Consider the following 22,629-nt stretch of genomic DNA (forward strand, 5'->3'; position numbering starts at 1 on the left):
TGAAATGCAGACAAGGCCTACTTACAAAATACAGACATGGTCTCCTAGGCCAGTGGTTCTCAACCTTCTGGCCCTTTAAATACAGTTCCTCATGTTGTGACCCAACCATAAAATTATTTTCATTGCTACTTCATAACGGTCATGTTGTTACTGTTATGAATCATAATGTAAATATCTGCTCTGCAGGATGGTCTCAGGTGACCCCTGTGAAAGGGTCGTTCGACCCCCAAAGGGGTCATGACCCACAGGTTGAGAACTGCTGTCCTAGGCTGAAAAAGAGGGAAGTTATTACTCTTTCCACTGCCCATCAGTGAGCGCACAGATGCTGGGCACTTGCCCACAACCCCTCACTTAACCCTCGAAGGGCACCATGGTAGATTATATTACCCTACTTATGCATGAAGCAACAAAAGCTCAGAGAAGTTCCCCAGCTCACCCTGGGCCACATCACTGGCATGGGGAGGAGTCCAGATTCAGGTCCTACTTCACCTGAGCCCAGGGCAAGATTTTAATGACCAAACCGCAAGGAAGGACTGAGAACAAAGGGGAGATGCAGGTATGATGCACGGATGTGCTGAGTATTTCTTTTCTCTCTGTGAACAGCAACCTACTCATGCAATATACACACATGTAAATGTTAATATCCCCAAATGTACAGTGTGACACCAAAACTGGCTGTGACTCACAAAACTGGCCATCCATGTGATGTGGCAAAAACTCAAGGATAACTTAACAAGGGAATGTAGGTTCTAGGTCAGTGGTTCTCAACCTTCCTAATGCCATGACCCTTTAATACAGTTCCTCATGTTGTGGTGACCCCCAACCATAAAATTATTTTCGTTGCTACTTCATAACTGTAATTTTGCTTGTTATGAATCGTCATGTAAATATCTGATATGCAGGATGTATTTTCATTGTTACAAATTGAATATAATTAAAGCATAGCGATTAATTACAAAAACAATATGTAATTATATATGTGTTTTCCGATGATCTTAGGTGACCCCTGTGAAAGGGTCGTTCGACCCCCAAAGGGGTCGCGACCCACAGGTTGAGAACCGCTGTTCTAGATTGTCAGTGTAAAACAGACTTGGTGCATGCAGTAAGGGTGGGATGGGAGTAGGCTCACCGGGTATTATCATTTAAAAAAGAAAAAGGGAGACACTATGTCAAAGAAATCTATGGTTCCACCCATAGCTGAAAGTAAGCATTGCAAAACTCATTTCCATAATTTCACTTAGGTAGCAATGAATCAGCTATGTGCCATAGCACAGATGGCAAAGTCTCAGGCTATGAGAAAACCGTAGCTGTCTGCCCCACCCTGATTAGTAGCAATTCTCAGATATATGGAAACTTACTGACATTTAATTGCGACCCCTCCCCTCACCAAGCTAAAGAGTCTTTGGAAAAACCAGTCTGTCTGTTTAGATGAGGAATTAGTCATGCAAGCTGCAATTGCAACATAGACTTAATGAGTTCTATGTGCTTGGAAATTTCAAACTCACAGCCATTTCCACGGGTCTTGCAGGGTCATGCACTATTGTTGCTACCATCAGGAGAGATTAAAAGGATAAAGGCTGTGCCTTAGCTTTGCATTTTTCAAAAAACCTGCTGGATTTAGCTTCTCCTTCTCTGCCTTTCCCCTGCTGCCACCTCGTCCCTTGCAAATTTTTTGTTTGAGGCATTTATATCCCAGAGAAACTGTGCAGTGAGTAGCCACCATGATGCTGATGGAAGAGGCTGGGTGCTGTATGTTTTATCTGAAAGGGTCTCCAGCTCCAACATGCTCCCAGAAATACCTTGGGGGAGGGGGATGCAGAGTGGTTTAAATGCTTCTCTGGCTATGATGCTTCTGGAAAATTCCTGAGCTAAATGAGGCATTGCTATCTACTGACTTAATCGCTGTTACTCCTATTTTAATGATGGTCAATTTACTTCCCCTGGCAATGAAATTCTGCCTGGGATGCTCATGAGGCGAATCGCTCATGTATCTGGCATATGAACAAGCCTTCGTGTGGAGAGTAACGGAGTTTGGAATGAAGGGATCACAGGGAAAGGCGAGGCGGGAAGAGAAGCGTGGGGATGGGAAATGAGGCAGATTTGACATTTGTGGGCTGAAGTGATCAGCCACCTAATTCTATCCTAAGGGAGCTGGTCATTTTATGCATTTTCTGAAAAAGTATGCATACCCTGAAAAAGTATGAAAGTCATGGGGCGCCACCGTGGACCCACATCATAAAGTGGTCATTCTTTTCTCTTCTGTGACTTGGACTTCCTTCTGCTTGTCTAAACTGACTTGACCACAACTTTTATTTGAAACTATTTTCTTTCACGAATCTCTTTAAAAAAACAAAAAGAAAAGCTTTATAGAGCCCTAAATGAAATCACTTTGTTTCTATCAGCCTTGATCCCTCTCACGCTCCCTCTGCTGTTATTTTTGGATTTCACATAACTCACTGGCCGAAACCTTAAACATCTCTTCAGGGTGAGTTGAATGAAGCGTTGCGCTGCATGACGTATCATTTGATGGCATGGGATGAAATACCGTCACGGCCTCGCAGGTGGCTAACCGCTGCTGTTTCTTTTGCAGGTACGGGTTCATAGAAGGGCACGTGGTGATTCCCCGCATCCACCCCAACCCCATCTGTGCCGCAAACAACACAGGGGTGTACATCCTCACCTCCAACACCTCCCAGTACGACACCTACTGCTACAATGCTTCAGGTTGGTTCCAAGTGGATTGCCTTTGTGTTTGGGATTGCTTTTGGCAGGCAAGCCCATGGCAGCGTGGCCAAGAGCAGTTCAATCTGGGCTTGCGTGGGGGTTCACGGAGCTTCCAGATGTTCGGGGAACATGGCAGCAGAGAGAAAATTCTTGTCTATAGGGTGCTTGCCTGCTAAGCTGGGGAGGCCAACAGTAAGCTAGTAAATATGAAATGCTGTCTATGAAGCCAGGGAGAGAAGAGCTATAAAAAGGAAGGCAGAGCAAGAGGCTTCAGAGTTCTAGGGGAGCTTTCTTCCGAGAAGGTGGTTAGAGAAAGAGCCTCTGAGGAGAAACCCTGCGTGAAATGTGGGAGGGAGCCACGAGCAGAGCGGGTAGCCGGTGCAAAGCCAGGCAACGCGCGGGAGCATCATGGCCTGTTCCGGAACAGCAGGGAGGCCAGGCGATCAGAGGAGAGAATGCCAAGGAATGAAGTCAGAGAGGGAAGCAAGTGCCAGATCACCTAAGGCCTTGTAGGCCACGGTTGAGAGTTTGGGTTTTGTTCTGAGGGTGATGGGAAGTCACTGCAGGGTTTTTAAGATGGTGGGGTTACATGAATCCAAGGACAGCGTGGGAGTACAAAGCAACTGGCTTAGCTTAGAGGTATTGATCATATGTTGGGGCTGGAGAGAAGTTTGGGAGGACATACGGGTACGCCTTTGACCCTGTCGAGTGTCCCTACCTACCCAAGAGTTGGGAGCCTGACAACTAGAGAATAAGGAAACAACCTTAAGATGTGCATGCTGGGCTGCTGCCTAGGCCCCTCCCTGTCTAAGGGGCTTGCTTCCAACTACTGGCTTAAAAATACAAGTTTGCAAGTCTAATTCACAGGCCCCAGCAACACTAAAGATTTCTTTGCATCGTGAATCTTCAGGGTCTTTTGAGAAGGGTCAAACCCATAAATGTCAATGTTTTGAATGCCAACAATCAAATGTCTTCCTTCTCAAACCGAGCCTTCTGTTCCCCCCAAAAGGTTTGAGGTTGTGTGAAGGGGATGATAAAGATACCAGGTCAACTTGACACTTGTACCTGGCGTGCCAGTTTCCCTTAAAGACAGGAAGGCTTTAATTAGCTGGCAAGTGACTGAAGACATTTCAGTATGAGACAAACACAGATAGTGTTAGATAATGACGTAAGGCATTATTTTTATGAGACAAACAAAGATTTTATATATGGTAGTAGAAAATAAAATCTGCATGGCTTTTTAAGCTACAGTAGGGACATCAAAAGGAATTGTGGGATTACATCAGTAGCTTTAGACTATGCCATGCCACCCACTGTTGCATGAGCAGTAGGGATCAGAGTGAGAATTCAGAGGGGTAATCTAGAGTTTAGGAGAAAGAGAAATTACCAGGGCTGGTTAGTTGAAATGGTGTGACCAAAAATATTACAGGTCACTAAACCTGTGGAGGAATATACAAAATCAGGAGAAAAATGTAGACTATTTACTCCTCCCTGTCATATGAACAAAGAACACAAATGGCATTTGACCAAAAGGAGGCTAGTCCAACTGAGGGTACACAGTACATGGCCCATACCCAGGTCCCATACCCATACCCAGTATGTCCATTCTAATGACATGAGAATGAGAAAAACCCCATGCAAATAATGAGGAAATAGACACAGAGCCACATGTGGTCTAGCTAGCTTATCTTAGTGGCAGAGCTCATGGGAGAGTTGGGAAGACTGTGCTTTAGGTGAGGGGGTTGGCCCTATGGAAAAGGGCTAGCACCAGACTGTATATCTTAGAGCAGTGGTTCTCAACCTTTCTAATGCCACGACCCTTTAATACAGTTCCTCATGTTGTGGTGACCCCCAACCATAAAATTATTTTCGTTGCTACTTCATAACTGTAATTTTGCTACTGTTATGAATCGTAATGTAAATATCTGATATGCAGGATGTATTTTCATTGTTACAAATTGAACATAATGAAAGCATAGTGATTAATCACAAAAACAATATGTAATTATATATGTGTTCTCCGATGATCTTAGGCGACCCCTGTGAAAGGGTCGTTCGACCCCCAAAGGGGTCGCGACCCACAGGTTGAGAACCGCTGCCTTAGAGTGTCTGGGTTCTGCCTGCTCTGTCTCCCATTGAGCTGTGTTGAGTGAATGTCTGCAATAAATTATGCTGTTGCATATCCACGTTGTCTCACCTGATTTACAAGTTGCTGTCACGTGCTGAAAAGAACCTTAATTCAAAAAGGTAGAAGCTCACCTTGTTTTATTGCCTGGAAATGAAGTCATCTAGGCAAGTTACTACGGAGACTTTTCTCCCTGTCCTTATTTTTGCCCAAGAGATTGGGCCTGTCCTCAGAGAAGTAAGTGAAGAGTACTGTTCATTTCCCTCCTCTTTGGGAGTGAAAAGTTGAGAAGTCCTGGGGGTGAACTGCATAGCAAAGTTGGCTGTCTTAAAGTCGTGAAATTCAGAGTGACATTTATCTTTTTCTCCTTTACAAATTTACTCAATATGGGTAGGCTGCTTTTGTAAGTTTTTCTTGAAGTTTTTAAGTGTGTTGGTTGATCAGCTATGTGCGCTCAGTACTGTGCAGGGCAGAGTGGAATGAGAAAGAGCAGGGGACCATATTTCTTATCTTGAGAGTTAATCTTGTTGAAGCAACAAAGACAAAAAGTGAAGGCGTTAAGAAGAATGTTTATCTAAAGATAAACTGCTTTCATTAAACTGTCTTGGCTGAGAGTCAGATGATGGGGATATTAAGTGAGCTACAGATCTTGATAACCTCCGCACAATGTGACGGATCTCAGTGGAAAGATCCTTGCATCCAACTCAGCCTGAGAACTACCAGCAGGACCCAGTGATGCGCTCCACGCCCCTCCCCCGGCAAACTGGTTGCAGGGACCAAAGCCAGCTCAATCTTAGCAGATAGCTTCTGCATGCTTACAATTTCAGCAATGTTTTTATAAAACACAGCCTGTGGTTTACAAATGAAAATAAGGCAGACCCTGCAAAGGCTTGGTGATTTTTATTGCCTCATCTGTCAGCGAGAAGGCCCAGCATGAGCCTGGTGGCTTCTGTGTAAACAACAGAGGACTGACTTGAATGAGTTCATTTTTAAAGTTGGCCTTGAATAAAACGCCTCGCTTTTGAAGGAGAATTTAGGGAAGATTCTATATTTACTTGTGTATTCATTCACTCATTTATTGAACAAATATTTATTGGATACCTAGAATGTATCAGGCATTGAGGAAGGTATCTTTCTATCTGGGGCCGAGTGGTGGGCTAGACTGAATAGTTAACCATTTCCTTGGCTGTTTTTGGTGCAGTGGAGGCAAGGTTTTGAGATGCAGCCCACCAGGAAGCACACCTCAGAGACTTTCTAACAAATCTTTAGGTTCAGGAAGACCCCACCAGGCCTGTTTCTCCCAGAAACACAAGGCTCATTAAACAGAAGGAAAGGCCTTCTAATGAGGCCCTGCTGTCTGACAAGGGAGCATGAATGTATTGATTGCACATTTGGGTCACCATCCTGCCAGCGTGCCTGCCAGATTTGATGTTCTTCATAAGAGTTAAGGTGAATTGGAGCATGAAGGGGGTCCATTTGAACAAATGCTCTAATCATTTACAAAACTCTCTTAGAGTTTTTGACATCATGCCCACTTCTATTACTTAACTCCTAGAAATTCCCAGTGTAACCTGCAGTTATGTTTGAATTTGGGGGGCGGGGGGGTGTTCTTCCATTCCTGCCATTAAAAAGTCATAATCCAAGGTCAGATTCTGGGCCTGTATAATGGAACAATGTCAGAAGCAGGTCACAGGTCAGGCCAGTTCTGGTGGTGTTCCCCCCCACCCCCCGGCCCCCAGGCAGACTGGGTAGATGCTCTTCAACATCACCTAGATCGACTATTTGCCCTGATTCTTAAATGAGGGACTTATTGGAAAAATATTTTGAAAACTATAAAAATCTAAAGAATGTTAATTATTATTGCCCTTCATGATCTTGTGAATTCCTCAAAAGCAGGGACAAGAACATTTTTGGCTTCCTTTTTATTATGTGTTAAGTAAATACCTAAAATAATGAATACATGGACTGATTTATCTGGAGCTTCCTTTAATTATTTCTCATGGCATTGCCATTCAGGGTTTATCTAAATGTTTTTTGACCTGTTTATATTTGCGGACTATTTGGGGGTTTCCATCTTAGGTGTGTTTACTAGAAGAATGGACTTTTTTTCCTTTTTCATTCATTCAACAAATATTTGAGCCCCTCTCTGCCCCCATAAATATCCTGGCCAAGACAGATGAGGTTCCTACTCATCCTGAGGAGCTTAAATATTTCTATGGAAGTGGGTGTGCAGCAGGTGGTAGGGGTTGGGAGATGTGCCATGAGCAGTCATCAAGGAAAATGAACATGATAATTTTAGGTAGTGGTAGAGGAAGAAATGAGAGCAGACCAGGTGTGATGGTGACAGGCATGGGGGAGTGTTGAGGGGCTAGTTTACATTGGATGGTGAGGAATGTACTTCCCAAGGAGGCAACTTTCTCTTTGAAGAGTCTCTCTTCTGAGAAATCCTTGAATCAGCCTTTGCAAGAAGGGCTTTTCCTAAAACTTGCTGCCCTTTAGTTTCACTATGAGGCCAAAGAATAGGCAGGTAAAGGACATCCCTTTAACTATGGGAAAAGATCTTCTAGGAACTGGGAAGCAACCAATCCCTGTTTTGTTCAACTTGTGTTTTTGTTTAATGTTATGATACCAAGTGGTGTATGGCAGGACACTTAAAATATTTGTGATAATGGCCTTCCTTGTGATAGCAATCCGCCTGCCTGCCTCCATTCACCCATCCATCCATCCATCCATTCCTTTCTTCCTTACTTTTTGCTGACAAGCAAGCTAATGTGTGCTTCATTAGAGAAAGACCATGTCTATCTTATTCATCGTTGTACCGCCAGCCTTCCACAATGCCTGATATAGAACATAGGTATTTGTTAATGAATGGATTTGTTGGGATGGGAAGAATAACAAGTGAGCTTCCAAAAAAATGTATAAAGCAAAATAAAAATGAAAAATGCATCACAAAGGCCAAGGAAGTTCCCAGGAGACTTAACCAACTTTCAGAAAAGGAAAATATTTGCAATAAGTTATAATGAAACTCCATACTAATTAACTAAAAGAAATGGGAATTGATTTTGCTCATACTTTTTGGAGTTCTCATGCCTTTTTTCTTTTTTACCTCATAGCACCGCAAGGAGAAGATTGTACCGCAATCACAAACCTGACCAATGCCTTTGAAGGAGAGGTATCCATAAGTACGTATCTCTTCTAACTTTGATTGCCTTTCCTTGTTCTTGGGAAAGGGATCAAGTGCATTTTCAATGTTTTATATTTGACTAGAATAGCAGTCATTTCCCTAAGGCTTCTTCCTTCCTCTTTTTCTTGGATGGCTTAAAACTTCTATCTGGTTTACCCAATGCACTGTTTCTCAAGCTTCAGTCATTTGAAAACCACTCTCACTTTTTTTGGGCACTTCTATGTACACAGCACTATTATTGATTTTTTGTTGTTGTTTGTTTTTTCATTTAATTGACCCATTCTTTTCTACTTAGAATGATTAAAACACACACACACACACACACACACACACACACACACACTGCAAATGAAAGGCCAGCATCCCTGGACATCATTAGAAGGTACCCTTAAAAATAAATTTTAATGTAGGGGAAATTAAATAATGTTCTTAAATTCTAGCAGCTGAAGGCTCCGAGCTGTGTTCTCTCTCACAGAGGGGGATTATTAAGAGGTAGGATAGGGACATTCTAGCCCCCACGATTTTGTGTTTGATTTAACTGGAGTATTGAAAGATAATTATAAAGGGTATAAACTTCCTGATACGTGATTCAACATTATGTGAAGTGATCCCCAGACGTAGACATCTGGCACTGTAGAAAACAGTGTCCCAAACAAAACTTTCAAAGAGGTCGACTTATTATCTCTGATCTTATTGCCTCTGAACCTCACTTCTTGAGAAGTATTTGACAGTGCTGAGGAGGCCTGATGTCTGCCTGCTAAGAGCCAGACCTCTCAGTGTGCCTAGGAATAGTGGTGACAGTGGCAGGGGGGCAAGAATCTTCCTGGACCACACAAATCCAGCCCCCACTGCTATGGAGGGATTTGTCCCTGGCCTGTGCCTTGCACTAGGAAGTGGAGGCCTGCGGTGTGAGATGTGCTGTCTCAGTCATGCCTGTTATGGAATCCCAGTACCTTACTACCTGGGCGGACTTAGAGGAGCGACTTACTCTTCCTGAGCCTCCATTGCTCATCTGGGTAATGAAACAACATATGTGACTTTTCCCCCTGAGAATTAAGAGAAAGCATATGTCTAATGCATGCCTGGTCCATAGTAGATGCTCAATAAAGGTCCCACTTCCTTGGTCCCCACACATGTCTTCTGAAGTCCAGACCTGTGCAACTGTGGTCATATTTCCTTATCAGATTCTCATCTGCAGAGATTATCAGGGTGACCGAGACTTTGGAATGTTTTTAAATTTATGTTTTATGAATAGTTCCACTTGGGCAAGCTAGATAGGTGGACAAAAGAAATCTTCAGACCTTCCAGTGCAATACAGCAGAAAATAACTTCAGATAAATGCACACTTGGGCAGTGAGTAGCCCGGGTTTGAAGGCGGCAAATACTTTCAGGGAAGAACAATGAGTGAATTCATCCTTGCGTTTCCTCCTCCTGTCCATTCTAGTCATTTTCTTGTTTAAACCAACGATTTTGATCTTAATATACATCTGTGCTTCCTAATTTCAAGGTTGAATTTCATTGAGGATGACAGAGGCTTTGTCAGTACTCAAGCATGATAATTTCTGATCCAGGAGTAGGGATTCACTTAAACTGACAAAATTGGACCCTGAGAAAGAAAATCTAATTCTTGCGTGAGTTTGCAACTATATATTCCCTGCTGATACTAATAGCCTCTGTGTCTCCTCCCTCTTATCCTCTCTGGAAATCGGTGGAACTAATAGGACAAAGTTGACATGTGCTAGAGAAGGGCAATAGGAACCAGGCAGGAGACTTATCACTTATTGAGCACCAACTATATTTTGAATACTGTGCAAGCACTTTACACACAATATTACATTATGCTCATAACGGAATGACAAAACTGAAGCTCAGAGAGGTACCTACCTTGCCTGGAGCCACACAACACTGGAATCCCAACACGGCAACTCCCAAACACAATCTCTTTTTCCCTCTTCATTTTCCAGGTGCGTGAGTGGTCAGGGGAGTGTGCACTCTTCTCAATGCTTCAGCCACACCTCCCCCCACTAGACAGGTAGTTTAGGTGTTGCTTTTCCTAATAAAAAAGAAAAGTAGCTTTACAGTCACCATCTTATGCGATAATTCACAGTCTTTTCTATACAGAAAGTGTCAGCTGTCACCTTCTAAAAGGGCCTTCTCTCTCTCCCCCAGGTATTGTTAACCGGGATGGTACCCGCTACACCCAGAAGGGCGAATACAGAACTAACCCTGATGACATCAACAACACCACTGCTGAATATGACACCAGCAGTGGGTCCTACAGTGAAAGAAGCACCCCAGAAAGTTACATCATCCACACCCACTTTCCGACTGCTCACCCAACCCAAGACCAAGACAGTCCCGGAGTGTCCTACTACCCGGAGGATACCACCGACACCAGTAAGGACAGTGAATCACTGGGCTTCCCACGAGTGATTCATTTGCAAAACCATCTCGGTCCTTCTTGAGTGGTATGCACTCACATGCAGCGTGTCTCCTGTCTGGAAGCTGGTGACGGCGTTTGGGGAGGTGGGCTGTGCAGGCTGTCAGTGCCGTGTGTGCATTGACTGCTACTGCCAACATAGTCTCTTTTTTTTTTTTCACCTGCAGCTCTGTTTTTCTTACCGTGGGATATGAGGTGCCATGTCAAAAGTTTTCTTTTAGAACTTTCCTTATTCTCTTGTCCCAGCGATAGGGTGACGTCAAGCCTGATACAGAAGTGGTTCTCAGTGTTGCATATTTCCCGCTGGTCCTTACCCATCTCTGGGTGAGACTTTCCTAAGCTGGGCTCACGACAGGTGCATACAAGCCATTGGCTCCTTTCTGTTTCTCTTAACTTCATCTTTTTTCTGTTTTAACCTGATTTATACTCATGCTATTGACTGTATAATACTCAGTCATATTCATCACCCAGGATTTCTGAACAATTTCTTTGTTTTTTGGTCTAGGGCAGTGGTCAGCAAACTGCGGCTCGCGAGCCACATGAGACTCTTTGGCCCCTTGAGTATAGCTCTTCCACAAAATACCGACTTCTGCACATGGGCCACGAAGTTTCAGTGACACTGTACGTGCTCGCCCGCACGTGGTATTCTGTGGAAGAGCCACACTCAAGGGGCCAAAGAGCCGCATGTGGCTCGCGAGCCGCAGTTTGCCGACCACGGGTCTAGGGACACATAGCTGGAGGAGTTATCTGATCAAATGAAATCTGCTTAAGAGTTTTTATGCCAGCTGTAGGGGAAGGCTCCTGGTTTGTGAGGGTCATTCATTACCTTGGGGCAGGGAGGGTGGGAATGTGGAAGCAGTGCCTTCCAGGAGGTCTCTGGGTTTGGGCCTCTTGTGCTTCCGCTTGCATTGGGAAGCATTTACATCTCCCTCTTGTCTCTTCCTTCACTTCCCTCTTGGCTTTGCCCCCAGGGTTTGTTTTAAAACATGCTTCCGGAGTGGCTGTGTTCCTTCCGTGGAAGATTATTCAAACTCAGGCAGGGCGTCTCCTCTTGAGTCGCTTTCCTAGTATGGTGTGGATTTGCTCTTTTCCTGGCTATGGCTCCTGAGGGGTGGAACTCTGCTCTCCAAAGAATGAGGCAGAGATTTACTGGGCTGTGAATGCTGGAGACGAGACAGGACCCTTTCCATCCTGTGTCACCCAGAAGCCAGGAAACCTCCAAAGCCCCGTGAGTCAATGTAAGGTTGCTTGCTCAGCCGTGGATTAAATTTCTATTAGCAGCTTGCTGAGTGAGTGGTGCATGTAGGTTTGGGGTCCTGGTCGTCTCCTGCAGAATCTTTGAAGCATTTCAAAAAGCAGGCACTTGCAAATTGCCCATGTTTTCCCAGAATATTGGCTCTCTGGAGCCAGCTGTTTGTCACTCCTTGTTTGTAGTCCCACAGACAACCTTTCTTGAGAGAAACTTCTGCAGACCAAGCTGGCAGTGCTGCTGGCTACTTGCTGCTCCTTGATTTCCCTGCCCTTAAAGTAGCCCTGCTGAAAGTGCTTATCATCACACTCTCCTCTTGTCAGATGCTGGCAGATAGCAGTTACTGGTCTCAGCAGGAGGCAGGTCATGTTTACCCTAAACTTTCATTTCCCAAAGAAGAAAATCCTGACAAACTCTATCTTGTGGGAACTAGATGAAGTTAACATTCCAGCTGCTAGTAGCCTATCTAAAATACGGAGTAGTTCACCTGTGCTTTAAGGTAGCCAGTCAGCACATTTAAGAAACATTCATAGCCCGTCTTTTAGTACTTTTTCTGCCTGTTAGTCAGCAAATATTGAATATCTATTATGTAATGGGCTTATTCGAATGCTTAGGATCCAGTAGACAATATTCTTAGAGAGTGATATAGAAGGAAGTAAGGGTTATTAGTAAGCTAGTCATTCATTCAACCAGTACTTGAGGTCTTCTCTATGCCAAACGCTGCCCTCGTTCCTGAGGACTCTGAGTTGGACCTACTTTCATGGGGCTTCTCCACTGTTCAGAAAGCAAGGAAGGAGTGTGCTATGTTTTGCTGAAACATAATTCAGGATTTGTGTTGAGAAGAGAATTGTACTTTCTTCTTTCCAAAGCACTTAGCTAAGTTTCTTTTAGTAGTTAAGGAAGAGAGAGAGAGAGACTCACTTGTCCACTAGAGTGAGTCCAGGGCTAACCCCAGAGTGACTGAAATGCTATAGGATTCAGGGAGAAACTTGAAAGTAGCATATAACAAACTAGAAAAGTTAGCAGTGGTGAGTTCCTAAATACACCACATTTTTTAAGCCCAGGGAGGAAAATGTCATGACTGTTGGGGCTGAGAGTTGGAACTTGGTGAGAGGGAGTGATTGCGAATCCTCCCTAATGAGTGCAGGAGGGCAGAGGTCAAGAGGAGGGTTGGCTGAGTACCTAGAATTGCTCTTTGACTTGGCTGGCTCATCCCTTCCTTAAGGGTCCTTAGTGGGTGGGCAGTAGGGAAAGCCAATAAGAACAGCCATCTGGGTAGGTTTGGATTGCCAGCAGACCTTTTACTGTAAGTGTTATTTTTGGAAGAGCCCTCTTGGAGGCATGTCATCAGCTCCTTTCCTATCTGTGATCTGGAATTCTTTGGAATCCAGAAACCTATACTCATTCAGGAAACCGACTCCTGTGTAGGAGCACTCTATTTCCTTGTTTTCTGGGTGTCAAAGAATGTTTTTGATATATATGTATTTTTGGTCTGGCATGGCTTACTTGGGTGGGGGGGGGGGGGATTGAAACTCTGCTGGCTAGGCAGTAGCTTTTTCCTTTTCCCTCCAAATTTCTTATAACTCCTTTCAGGAAGACAAAAAATAATGCGAAATTTCTATATTGCTCCTGCATGTTTACTTCCTGTTGGCCTCTTTTGGGTCTAGGGCAGTGGCCGGCAAACTGCGGCTCGTGAGCCACATGCGGCTATTTGGCCCCTTGAGTGTGGCTCTTCCACAAAATACCAACTTCTGCACATGGGCCACAAAGTTTCAATCGCACTGTACATGAGCGCCCGCACGTGGTATTTTGTGGAAGAGCCACACTCAAGGGGCCAAAGAGCCGCATGTGGCTCGCGAGCCACAGTTTGCCGACCACTGGTATAGGGTGAGGGTAGCATGAGTTATGCATCTTTATTTAGTTTCTGAGGTGAGAATGGGATGTCTGCAAATTTTTTAGGGAATGCTCAGGTTTATCTCAGGGCATCATTGGTGAAATTGGCTCCTTTCTCTCTACTCTTTATTCTGAGCAAATGTGTCCTTGGTAGCATAGAATATATTGTGCAGGTGGTTGACATTTGGCCTGTATACAGTCAAAGTTTTTAACCAGGAATTCATTGACTTACAGTAGAGTCAATGACAGCCATACAGTATACAAGACCACCTGAAATAATATGGAAAAATTTCAGAATGTGTATGTGTAGGATCAGTTTTTTAAGGAAAAAAAGTCATAAGTTTTATCAGATTTTCACAAGTGGTTTAGATGTTTATTCTGGTGATATTTGACATTCTTCATCTATAGGAAAACGTTTTGGAATCAGTCCAACTTGAAAGTCAAATGAGAGATTTCAAATTGTAAAATATTACCAATTATCCTTTCTCTAATTTGAACAGAGTCCAGAATATTTTTTAACTTGAGAAAGTTTGTTTTTCCTTTCTGGAAACACATTCTGAATTAGAATTAAAAGTGACAGAAAGTGATGGACGGATGCTTGAGATCTGATTTCAACACGTTGAACACATACCCTTTGCAAAGTTCCTGCTTGACTTACATAAAGTATAAAGCTTGACTTGAGGTTAATGAGCGTCAGTGGAGCTTTCAAATGCCAGTTGTCATCACGAGCTACCTGGGTAAAATGATAGACCCAAAAGAGGATGCACCTCTTAAGACACTCCAAAAATAGATGAATAAAAGCAACTTTATGAAATTCTGTGTTGAAGATCTTTAGTGCATAGCTGAATCACCCAGTCAAGTACATATAAAAATCTCTTTCCATCATTGGTTATGAAGTTGCTACTTGATTTCTCCCTGAGCCTGTATTCAGGGGATTCCATTTGAAGAATGAGTAGCACTGAATTGACACCTATAGAGAATTTGCATTTCCGACTTTATCCTAAGACTAGAGGCCCAATGCACGAATTCGTGCACCAGTGGGGTCCCTTGGCCTGGCCTGCAGGATTGGGCCGAAACCGGCTCCCTGACATCCTCCGAGGGGTCCCCGATTGCGAGAGGGCACAGGCCAGGCTGAGAGACCCCACTGGTGCATGATCGGGGCTGGGGAATGATGCAGGAGGTTGGCCAGCCAGGGAGGGACTGCAGGAGGGCTCAAGGCTGGACCCCAGCAGCAAGCTAACCTACTGGTCAGAGTGTCTGCTCCCTGGTGCATGTCATAGCGAGCGGTTGAGTGGCCTTAGCATATCATTAGCATATTATGCTTTGATTGGTTGAACGGCCGATCAGACACTTAGCATATTAGGCTTTTATTATATAGGATTCCAGGAGACTTTAGGAGAGTGGAAATGTAAAACCAGGCCTTGATCCTTCTTTTCTAATCTTCATTCTATAATAGATACAGACATTATGTATAGACAGAACTAAGAGTAAAGGCTTTGTAGAAAGATCTCACTAAACGATGTTTTCATGATTGATTCAATTACTTCCACTGTGCACTCAAACAGCCATGCAGCAGCTCAGGAGCACATTAATTAGATATGGTCTTGGTTTGATAATTCACAGCCTGAGACTCAGGATCAAACAACAGCAACAACAGGTAAACTATTATGCCTTCTGCTTATTTGTTGTCCTGATGCCAAGTATTTCAGTGTTGAGGAAAAGGACATCCGTTGTCATTTTCTGCTGATGCTCCTTTGTGATTGTTAGTGAGTGCAGGTTCTGGTACCATCTCATTTATGAGTCTGGGATACTATTCGATACTCCTAATCAACATGCCAAATAATCAGAATTATTGTTTCTCTAGGGGCTTCCCTTAAAAGAATCCTTCAAAGCAAGCACTCTAGAAAAAAAGCCTATCAGAAAATGCATACTCCTACTTTCTGCTAATTATCACAGTCAATAATCATAGAGGAAAATGTTGATTTTCAGATGGAACGTGTAGGCCTGAGATAATTATATGGACATCTAAAACCTCAACTGCAAAGTGCAGGAAGTGACCTGTTGCTTTACATCAGAATCTAGGCCTCTAACAAGCTCCCTGGATCTTTGACTGTTAACCCTAAGCTCCTGCAAAGTATTTTGATCTGAGAGCTTTTGTGGGAAAAGATTCAAAGACTATAATAATGGGAGATTACAAGCATGTCTACATTTATTAACTTTCGTTGATGGAGGATTTGGTCATATTTCAAAATAATTAGGTATTCTTTCTACAGAAGGAGAGTAATCAAAACGACATTGAATAAACTATATCCGTTATTTTGACAAATGCTCAAGTAAGGAAAATAGTGCCACTGTTATGACTGCATATCATGGTGATTAAGATAATGCTGGAGAGAGGGAGGAGGGAAGGAGGAAGATAGATATTGCATAATAACAATATGCTAATTTTAAATGTTTGAAATGTTCATCTTCATAGGATAAACATTGTGAAGGAAGCAGTCTTATCAATGTTTCACCTCGGGTCATTTCTGGACTTTCTTGATAACTGAAAAATGGAATCTAATTCACCTTACCTTTGTATTTGGGAATTTAATGATGGTTTCAGTCTCTCTGCTTGAACTTTTTTCATTTTGTCCTCATTATCTAATGTTCTTCTGATGCACGTCATGATTACAGAAATGGCAGTCTTTAATAGTTTTCAAATCATGACTCTTGCTTCTGGTCTTGTTAGTGAGATCATTGGGTTACTTCATCTCTGTCTTTCCTGATTGATTTTCCTCTTTTCAAAACTGGAACTCAAAATGTCCTGCTCTGTTGTGCAAAATATAGTGTCAATATAAAACGTGACCATGGCAAGATTGCTAGAGGGTTTGGACTCTAAATGGAAAAAGCAGAAAGGCATCTCCGCTTTTTCCATTTTCACTTCTTGTGTCATCCTTCTGTGTATTTGGGATTATGTGTCTGGAATTGCTCACAGATATATCATATCCCAAATTCTTGGAGAATGATATTGCTTGGCCAAGATAGAATGTGCAGAAGATGAAGGGCTAAGATGAAGAGCTGAGTTTTAGAATTATAGATGCTCAGATTTGGAGATCTTAAATGGTCTAGTTCCATCAAAACTTCTAATCATTTAATCTCTCACACAACTTTCCTCCTAAGTGATCTTTCTGATGATGGGGCACATCATTCTTCATGAAGAAGCTCATTGTTGGGTAGTTCAGATTGTTAACTTTTTTAAATTCAACATCTGGAGGAATAGTCATCTCCCCCAAATTCTCACAACAGGTCCCAATTTAGCCTTTTGGGAGCACAGACAAAAAATTTAATTCCTTTTTTACATTATAGCCTTTCAAAATACAAAGACAGCTTTGATGCTCCTCTTGAGACCTCCCTGTTGTTTAGTTTTCTGACTTCACACAAGTCAAGATCTGTACAGCACAGTTTTTTCATCTTTGAGATGAGCAGCATGAATCAGATGAATTTAGGGTCCTTCTATCTCTGACATCCTATGAACTCCAATTTGGGCCTCTGAAATAAATGGAACTTCTGTGCTTTTTCCCTTTCTTTTCTCCATCGATATCAAGTGTAGATAATTCTCTTGAGTAGAAAAAGAGTAAAAGCATATGCGATGCTATTTCTTAGGAACTGATAATTAACCTTTCAGCAATCCATTCAATTATGGTTGCAACAGCTTTGATGAGCACTAGTGGTACAACTCCCAAAACTACAACCAAGAGGTGAGAAGCTGAGGATTGGTTTTCATGGTTGTTTCAACCATCAGAGTCTAAGAACCATCTTCACACAACAACAGTAATGGCTGGAAATGCGTTATTATTATCTCATTTCATAGGTTTTCTTGACAGTCTTCAATAATTCTCATTGACTTTGGGGATACTGTCAAAGTCCACAGTCCATTCTGGTTTCACAAATGTTTGCAATGATGTTAGAAGGATCATGAGCTCTGAGATCTATGTGTTTGATTTTATAGCACTATTAAGCACATTTCTTCTTTCCACTCTATAGAATTAAGATAGCCCAGGAGGAGGCTAATAAGGGGATTGTGAAAAGGAGCCAGGTATTTCTTGATGACAGACAAAATTTTGACTCTGAAAGGTATTCTACAATGATTAAAGTCATTTGACATTTTTTACTTTTCATGAGGAAAAATACAATAGCCTAGCTAGAGCTAACAAGATATAGCAAATTTTGATCAGTGGAACTATTCTTGGGGTAGATACTAACAGATGAAAAGATAAATGTTCATTCCAAAAAGATAGTGTGAATCTGATTCAAAATGTAGGAAACCCTTTGCGTAAAGAGACGTCTTCTGCAGTAACCATGGATAAGAGGTGGAGGGTTTCCGTCTTTCTTGTGATTGCTTCCAAAAGGAGAAGAGGGAGATTTCTCCAAATCCTGGCTACAGTCTGTCCACTTTAGACGATCAGAAGGGTTGACTAACAAATGCTAGCTATGACTTCTCTTAATTAACTGACTTTTCCATCCCTGTATGCTAAAGTATTGTTGGGAACTGCAGTGTAGCTTTCATTTGCCTTTACAGTACACTGATATGATGCTAGAGAAGATAAAAATGAATTAGCAAATTGTGAATACAACTATGGGATTTTAGAAAAGACTGATGTATTTAGAGTCCAAGGGTTTTTGAAAGTAGCTTGACAAAGCAAATAGGCACATGTGAAACGTTTCCATTCTATTCTGGGAGTCCTGGCTTTAATGACATGTGCTTCATAAGTTAATAAGTGTCTCTATAAGCATGAGGGAGTGTTTATTGGCCTTTCATTTCTTTTACTTCTTTGGTTTGGTTGTGTCTATATTTATTCTTTAACTTCTTAAAGAGAATGTCCAGTTGTAAAGATAATAGAAAATTGTTTTTAGATCTATAGTTTAGCTTCAGAGACCAAGATATGATAACTTAGGGGTATATGCGTCAAATGTTTCAGTTTCCTCTTATAATCTTGGGAATTCCATCGTACATTCTGTGCCTGATTTTCTTCCTTTGTCAAGTGGGTTACTTGGCATCCAGCTCAGCTACTAATGCAAATCACCACAACAGGTACGGATTCAAATATCATCACAGCAGGTTGGAAGCCAACTGAAGAAAATGAAGATGAAAGAGACAAACACCCCATTCATTCTGGATCAGGCATTGATGATGATGAAGATTTTATCTCCAGCACCAGTAAGGATAATCAATTACAGTAGAACCATTTATGCAAGGCTTACCAATTAATCTGAGTGATACCCAATAGTATCTCTTTTGGGAAACAGTTAATATGAACAATGAGCATAAGCCTCTGACCACACCTTGGTTATACCTTGATGAGATTTTAAAGGAAGAAATAGATTTTTTTTAATGGAAGCCAAACTGTACTTGGAGGAGAAATGGGAAAAACATATTTTATAAAATTCCTAGTGCCTCATGTTCTTCCTGGTTTATTTATGTGGTCTGATGCTACAGATTTTTTTGAACTATTGAACTTTGTCAGAAAATGGCACAGTAAAATATTACAATAAATATTCATTGTGTAGTCACTGTGCTAGGTGCTGGTCACACAAATATGAAAAAAGCCAGAGCTCTTGCCTTCAAGGAACTTTTATGGTCTATCGAAGAGATGGACTTGAGAATGTGATTGGAAGGATAGTAAATCAAAGTTGTAGATGATCCTAAATTAAAGACTTAGAAAGACCTAGAAAGGCTTAAACAACGGAACTAGAACTCAAGAATTGTCTTAGTTAATCAAAACCTGGTTGAGGTCAAGGGAATAAATCCAAAGTTTTAACAAACAAATTGGGCACCAATATAACAGAAAGACGTTTAAGCAAAGGACAAATGTCAGCTGAGCTTTAACAGTGCCAATTATTAAGAACAAGTAGTGAAACCACTGCATAATAGTATTCAACTTTGTGACAACTATAAAACTTTTTGAGAAATGAGGTGGAATTGAGATGAAAAATGTCCTTTAAAAATACAATGATTGGTCTAATATTCTGTCAGATGACTGAGTTTTCTATTCAGACCTGTAATGATCTAGGATACTGCCAAACAGACATGAGAATCCTGGACTAGATTTCCTAACAGCTCTGCTTTTCCTTAGAGAAGGTGTCCATTTAGGGTGCCACATGAGCTGTTTTGGGTCCTGTCCATTCTAATCTGAGAGTATCATCTCCAAATGGACAGCACTCAGGGAGGGAGAGATCCTCCCCCCACGCCCCCCAAAATAGCTTAGGCTTTAAAAGCATCTAAAAATATTGCATTGTTAGAAGAAAAACTTGAGATAAACTAAATGCATTATGGTATACTCCTTAGCCTGGACACCTCTGCAGAGGTTAGTCTATGAAACAAGGAAACTCTTTCTAGTATCTTCAGGAAGAAAGCCAAATAACCAGAAACACTGGAGCTTTATTATTACCCTGTCTCCTGATTTAGGATGTGGCCCCATCTTCCAGGTGGGGCCACCAACAAGGAGATGGTCTTGAAACATGAGAAACTAAACACGTTTTGGGTGGCAATCCAAACAGATGGACCTAAAAATAAATTGTATGATCACACCCCAGAGGAAAACTTCCCTTGATATTTTTCATCTTTGTGGTATATTTTCCAATTTCATTTCACTTTTCTGCTTGGCACCTGTGCACATAATTCAACAGGATGCCTCTCTCTTCTGTAAGGGTGTGAAAGCTGCCACTTCTTTCATACGTATTGCGAATGTGGTCAATGATACTAAACCTGATTTTCTTAACTTGTGAAATAGAGATGATAGTAATATAGTTCTGAAAAGAGTTTTGTATTATTTGGGTATCAATATAAAGTTTGAAAGAACAGGATGGATTTGCCAATAACCTTTCCACAAAAGATTTTGATTCTGATTTTGTTATAATCCTTCTGTCGGGTGTGTCTCCTATTCTAGCCCTATCATTTGGGTGACAGTATCAGAGCACTGGTGGATATATGACTCTTTCTTTCTTTTTTTTCCCCCCCTGGGGAGCTGCTGTGATGGTGGTGGTTGGTTCCGTATGGTGTTTTCCTACTGAATCTATTCCTCTTGTTCTCTGCTCCCCCGCCGTCTCCTCTCCCCCTCCCCCACCAATGGCTGTGAATGGCTTGCTGGTTAAATGCTTTGTATTTGATGAGCATATCATAGGTGTTTGATAAATATTCAGAAGTGTATAGCTAAATCATATGGCTATTATGGGTAGATAATCTTTCTTAGAATCACCTATAGGAAAGTTCTGGATGCCCAGAGTATTTCTTTCCCCACCAAAACTAGAAGTGAAATAAAGTGATCATCATGGTATAACTTCCAGGTACCTACCTCTTCATCCTGAGGATCTACATGTAGTGCGCTTGCCAATGATACAAATTCCTTGGGCTTTCAAATGCAAAGGGACATTACCGACTGCATGGATGGGCAATGCTCTGCTGGTCTTTGGTTATCCTCGGTGGAGGGCTGGTGTTTCCAAAGCTTTCTTCTTCCTGCTGCAGTTTCTTTGGCTTCTTTCTCCAGAAGATCTCATGTTCTGGCCCCAAAGTATTCTATGACAGAATGCAAAGGACACTGAGATGCTTAACAATATGGCTGGACCAAGCCGAAGGCCCTCTCTCCTTTCCTTCCATTTCCACTCAACCATCTATACAAACTGGTATAGATGATTCACTGGACAGACCAAAGTGCAAAGCAGGTGGTGAAGGCTCAAGAAATACCATTTTCCTAATAACTTCATCATCATTACCACAGTTTCAACCACACCACGGGTTTCTGACCACTCAACCCAGAACCGGAATGGGAGCCAGTGGAGCCCAGGCTTTTTAAACCCAGAAGTATCACTTCAGACAACCACAAGGATGACTGGTAATGGGATATGCGTTCTTAATTAAAGATATTTTTTCCCTCAAAGTTTATGATGCTGCAAAGGTCAATTGACAGGACACAGTGGGAAATATAGTTAATATCTCATCACAAATTCTTAGAGAACTTTCATGACGATACTCAATTCAACTTAGGGGTCATTTATCAATCATTCCATCTGGGCGCAAGATATTTTATGTTGCTCCATTATAAGAATGAATACATTAAAATGGTTTATGGTGTTGCCCTTGAGAAAGTGGTTATGGTGGAATAACAAATTGTCATCTTTAAGAAATTCCGTGCCCAGTGGTTTCTTTCCTTGCGAGAGATTAGTGAAGTCACTCAGAAGTATTGATAGTAGATGCTCAGGCATTGAACTCTTAAATATCATGTACTTTAATGGAAGAACAGAACCATCAATTTGGTTGATAAAAATTTACAGTGTATATAAACATCATCACAACAGATGTGGACAGAAGTGGCACCAGTGATTATGGAGAAAACTGGACCCAGGAGGCACAGTCTCCTCTCACTCACCATGAACATCATGACGAAGCGACGACCCAGCATTCTACAAGCACAAGTAAGAAGGATGGTGGTCAGCAGTTCTGGGTGAGATGAGCCAGTGAAGCCATTCCACAGAATAGGGAAGACTATTTTTAGACATGGCCACATCTTCTATTTCCACACAGTACATTTTTTTAAATCCCCAGAGCACGAAGAGCTGTCAAATCTACACACCAGTCTTAGAAATTGGAAGAAAAATGCTAACTTGCCAGGTTGCCCAAAAAGACAACATACTTAAAAAGTGAAACTTGAAAAATATCTGAGATGAGGTTTTTGTGTCAAAGATTCCTAGAGGTTCCAGTTGGGTGACTTGTATGTGTTTATGAAAATGTATAGTGAAGAGTGTATTCTGTTAGTGCTTAGTAGTGGCGCCTTGAAAGAAAGCTTGACTGGTGCCGTGATCTTTGGAATCCTATTTTCTATGAAGTCTCTTACGAATGCAGTGTCTTCTTCACATTCTCTTCCTCACTGCATTATAGAAAGGCATCCCTGTACTCCTTGGAGGAGAGTTAATAGCTCTGATGGTCTATATATGAAAACTATGCCTGTTCTCTCTCTGTCTTTAAGCCCAGGGTAACT

The 22,629-nt window shown here is 42.0% G+C and overlaps 1 protein-coding gene across 8 annotated transcripts in view; it reads left to right on the forward strand.

Annotated features, from left to right (window-relative positions):
- The window catches only part of CD44 (CD44 molecule (IN blood group)), an 87,770-nt gene that overhangs the window by 36,915 nt on the left and 28,226 nt on the right, over window positions 1–22,629 (forward strand). For 5 of the 8 annotated variants that reach the window (XM_070427780.1, XM_070427781.1, XM_070427782.1 and 2 more), the window contains exons 3-8: window positions 2,591–2,724; window positions 7,963–8,031; window positions 10,203–10,430; window positions 18,690–18,815; window positions 21,373–21,486; window positions 21,950–22,066. In XM_070427780.1, coding sequence (XP_070283881.1) covers window positions 2,591–2,724; window positions 7,963–8,031; window positions 10,203–10,430; window positions 18,690–18,815; window positions 21,373–21,486; window positions 21,950–22,066 — 788 coding nt within the window. The remainder of the gene's footprint in view (window positions 1–2,590; window positions 2,725–7,962; window positions 8,032–10,202; window positions 10,431–18,689; window positions 18,816–21,372; window positions 21,487–21,949; window positions 22,067–22,629) is intronic. The other 3 variants (XM_070427786.1, XM_070427787.1, XM_070427788.1) reach the window with 1 other exon arrangement.

The sequence above is a fragment of the Myotis yumanensis genome, unplaced genomic scaffold (assembly GCF_028538775.1).
Source record: "Myotis yumanensis isolate MYYU_CA2020_CCGP unplaced genomic scaffold, mMyoYum1.0.hap1 SCAF_10, whole genome shotgun sequence".
In the NCBI taxonomy this organism is placed as follows: domain Eukaryota; kingdom Metazoa; phylum Chordata; class Mammalia; order Chiroptera; family Vespertilionidae; genus Myotis; species Myotis yumanensis.